The sequence below is a fragment of the Sinocyclocheilus anshuiensis genome, unplaced genomic scaffold, assembly GCF_001515605.1.
Source record: "Sinocyclocheilus anshuiensis isolate Anshui unplaced genomic scaffold, SAMN03320099.WGS_v1.1 scaffold454, whole genome shotgun sequence".
In the NCBI taxonomy this organism is placed as follows: domain Eukaryota; kingdom Metazoa; phylum Chordata; class Actinopteri; order Cypriniformes; family Cyprinidae; genus Sinocyclocheilus; species Sinocyclocheilus anshuiensis.
Genome location: NW_015548217.1, coordinates 15,736 through 18,971, shown reverse-complemented (window position 1 = coordinate 18,971; position 3,236 = coordinate 15,736). Strand labels below are relative to the sequence as shown.

Genomic DNA, 3,236 nt, shown 5'->3' with positions numbered 1-3,236 from the left:
CAAAATCAGACAATATTGTGTCTAATATATACCACAATATTAACTTCTTATTATTGAATTGTAAATAAATATCACATTTGCAGCTGGTCAGTGTTCAAAAAATGCTGGGAAATCATTTAATGTAGTCCTACAAGAGTGATTACTGATAAACTGAAAAAAAAGAAAGTCACGTTTTAGAGAAGAAAGAAATCACCTACTGACTTTCAAAGCTGCCACATAGTAATGACTTTCTACTTCGAGGACCTTGATAGAAATGTAGTGGAGTGAAAAGTACAATATTTGTCTTTCAAATGTAGTGAAGTTAAAGTCATAAGTTCCCAGAAAAAATAATACTCAAGTAAATGTACTTAGTTACTGTCCGCCTCTGATCGCAACAGTGAAAACTGCAGTGCATTGCAGAAATGAGTTCAGTGTTCATGTCCAGATGAGCACATACCCTCTGGCGTTGTCTAAGTGGAGCAGGAAACCATCATCTCCAAACTTGGTGAAAACTTCATAGTGGTGTCTGTCCATGTTTCCTAAAATATGAAGGAAAATTAAGGTCAGTACACTGGCTTTAAAGTTTCCTTATTGTTAATGCGAGGCTTATTTAGGTGCAAAACCAACCATCAACACACCACTTTGATTGTCTGGTGTGAAATCGCTTTACGTCAAATTTTGGCATGAAGTTAATTCCATCATGTGTAGATATTAACATGCCTGTGAGAAAGTCAAATATCACCATGTCGATAATGTTGAGCAGTCTGTTCCCAGAGTTGTAGGGATATAGTTTTTTGACGTTATCGCAGTATAACGGGTTGACCTCCCACCTGGGAAAGAAAGAGAAGACGTTAATTGCTTCAAGCTGTTGGACTCATCTGAACATTACTGAACTTTAGACCCTTTTGTGAGCATGACAAACATTTTTGCTTCTTAGCCACAGTTTGGATCAAGAGCTGGACTTCTCGGTCCAAATAAGGACATTCTACATTACATAAAACAACCAGTGTTGGTCGGACTGGAATATTGTTTTATTTTCTGTATAAATCAAGTTAACCTGAATCTAAATGGATGCTTTTAACTTTCTTAAAACACATTCCTGTTCTTATTAAGTCACAGAAGAAAGTGAAGAGTGATTTAGTGTGTTTGGCAGTCCCAGCGTACTCCTCTGTCCCGGTGAAACTGTAGGTGCGGATCCAGGGGTTCGGGATGGAGATTCGAGGGGCGATGCTCAAACCCGGCAGATAAGCAGACATGGAGCCCTCCAGCAGATCCGGATGACCACACACCGCATACTCCGACTTACACACGTATAAACACTTGGCGAAGAAACATGTGTTGTTGGCTGGTCAAAGAAAAAACTCACGCTCTGATATAAAACAGGCCCAAAAATTAGAGGTACTGTATATAAAAGTTTGGGGTCTTTATGTTTTTGAAAGAAGCCTCTTCTGCTCACCAAGGCTGCATTTATTTAAAAAAATATATATTATTGTGATTTAAAACAGCTGTTTTCTATGTGAATCTCTGTTAAACTGTAATGTATTTCTGTGATGCGCAGCTGTATTTTCAGCATCATTACTCCAGTCTTCAGTGCCACATGATCTTCAGAAATCAGTATAATATGCTACTTTGCTGCACAAGAAACATTTCTGATTATTATCAATGTTGAAATCATTCCAGTTTTTTCAAGAAACATTTCTTATTATTATCGATGTTAAAAAACAGTTGTGCTGCTTAATATGTTTGTGGATATAGTCCTATATTTTTTCAGGATTCTTTGATGAATAGAAAGTTCAAAAGAACAGCATTTATTTGAAATAGAAATCTTCTGTAACATTATAAATATCTTTATTCTCACTTTTAATCAATTTAATGCATCCTTGCTGAATAAAAGTATTAATTAAAAAAAAAAAGTGCTTACCCCAAACTTTTGGTGGCAATTACAGTAGTATGTATTATATAAAATGTTTTTGTTTTGTGACTGGTAAAGTCAACCTGGAGAGGTGAAGAACACACTGCGCAGTTCTTCATTGTGTGTTAGGTACAGAATTTCTCCCGTCACGTTGATGAAGCGTCCCGTCACCGGTGGAACTCTCCGGAAGTCCAGCACTCTGCACAAAACCCACATATTCACACATTAATGGCTTGCCATCTGATTTAGTGTTCATTTCAACCTGATTCTTGACAATGAAGCCTCTTTAAATTATATGTGTCCCTGCAGCACAAAAGCAGTCTTAAGTCGCTGGGGTATATTTGTAGCAATAGCCAACAATACATTGTATGGGTCAAAATTATACATTTCTCTTTTATGCCAAAAATCATTAGGATATTAAGTAAAGATCATGTTCCATGAAGATATTTTGTACATTTCCTACCGTAAATATATCAAAACTTAATTTTTGATTAGTAACATGCATTGCTAAGAACTTCATTTGGACAACTTTAAAGATGATTTTCTCAATATTTATATTTTTTTGCACCCTCAGATTCCAGATTTTCAAATATGTCAGCCAAATATTGTCCTATCCTAACAAACCATACATCAATGGAAAGATTATTTATTCAGGTCCAGGGTCACTTATTTTGAGTGAGAGATCATCCTAAAATATCAAAATAGGTTTGCTAATGGAATTTCGAGGCAATCATAAAGGGATTAAATAATAATATGCTATTCAACAGATTGATTCTTAGAGGATGTTTAATTCGCGAGTCATTATTCTTCATCTGCAGAGATTACGCTGAGTGTTTAATCAAGGAATAACCTGCAGGAAAACACCCTTCTCTCCAGTGGCTTTGCTGACACCACTAATGACATATAGTGTGTATATCTCTTGGGGAAGTTTTCCTCGCCGCTGTCGACAGGCCTGTTCTCTGGGGGTTTGCTCTTTGTAAAGCTGCTTTAGAAATGATATGCATTGTGAAAAGCACTATACGAATGAACTGAACTGAACTGTAAACCCTCAGACTCCAGAAACACTCTCAGTGAGAAAAATGGAGATTCAGCAACATGTTTTACAATAGCTAACAATACGACAACAATATCAAGGCGAAGTATGTAATATCTGCACCGCTTGCGTTGGTCGAACAAATAGATAGAGCCCACCCATTTTTCCCCTATCCATCCATCCATCCATCCATCCATCATCTATCTATCTATCTATCTACCTATCTATCCATCCATCCATCCATCCATCCATCGATCTATCTATCTATCTACCTACTTACCTTCTGTCAATCTGTCTACCCCCCTATCTACC

General features: G+C 36.9%; 1 protein-coding gene across 1 annotated transcript in view; it reads right to left on the bottom strand.

Moving 5' to 3' along the window:
* The window catches only part of LOC107653965 (pseudokinase FAM20A-like), a 23,851-nt gene that overhangs the window by 4,986 nt on the left and 15,629 nt on the right, over positions 1 to 3,236 (bottom strand). The window contains exons 6-9 of the mRNA XM_016440821.1: positions 1,975 to 2,090; positions 1,144 to 1,324; positions 700 to 809; positions 437 to 518 (exon numbers count right to left, since the gene is read on the bottom strand). Coding sequence (XP_016296307.1) covers positions 437 to 518; positions 700 to 809; positions 1,144 to 1,324; positions 1,975 to 2,090 — 489 coding nt within the window. The remainder of the gene's footprint in view (positions 1 to 436; positions 519 to 699; positions 810 to 1,143; positions 1,325 to 1,974; positions 2,091 to 3,236) is intronic.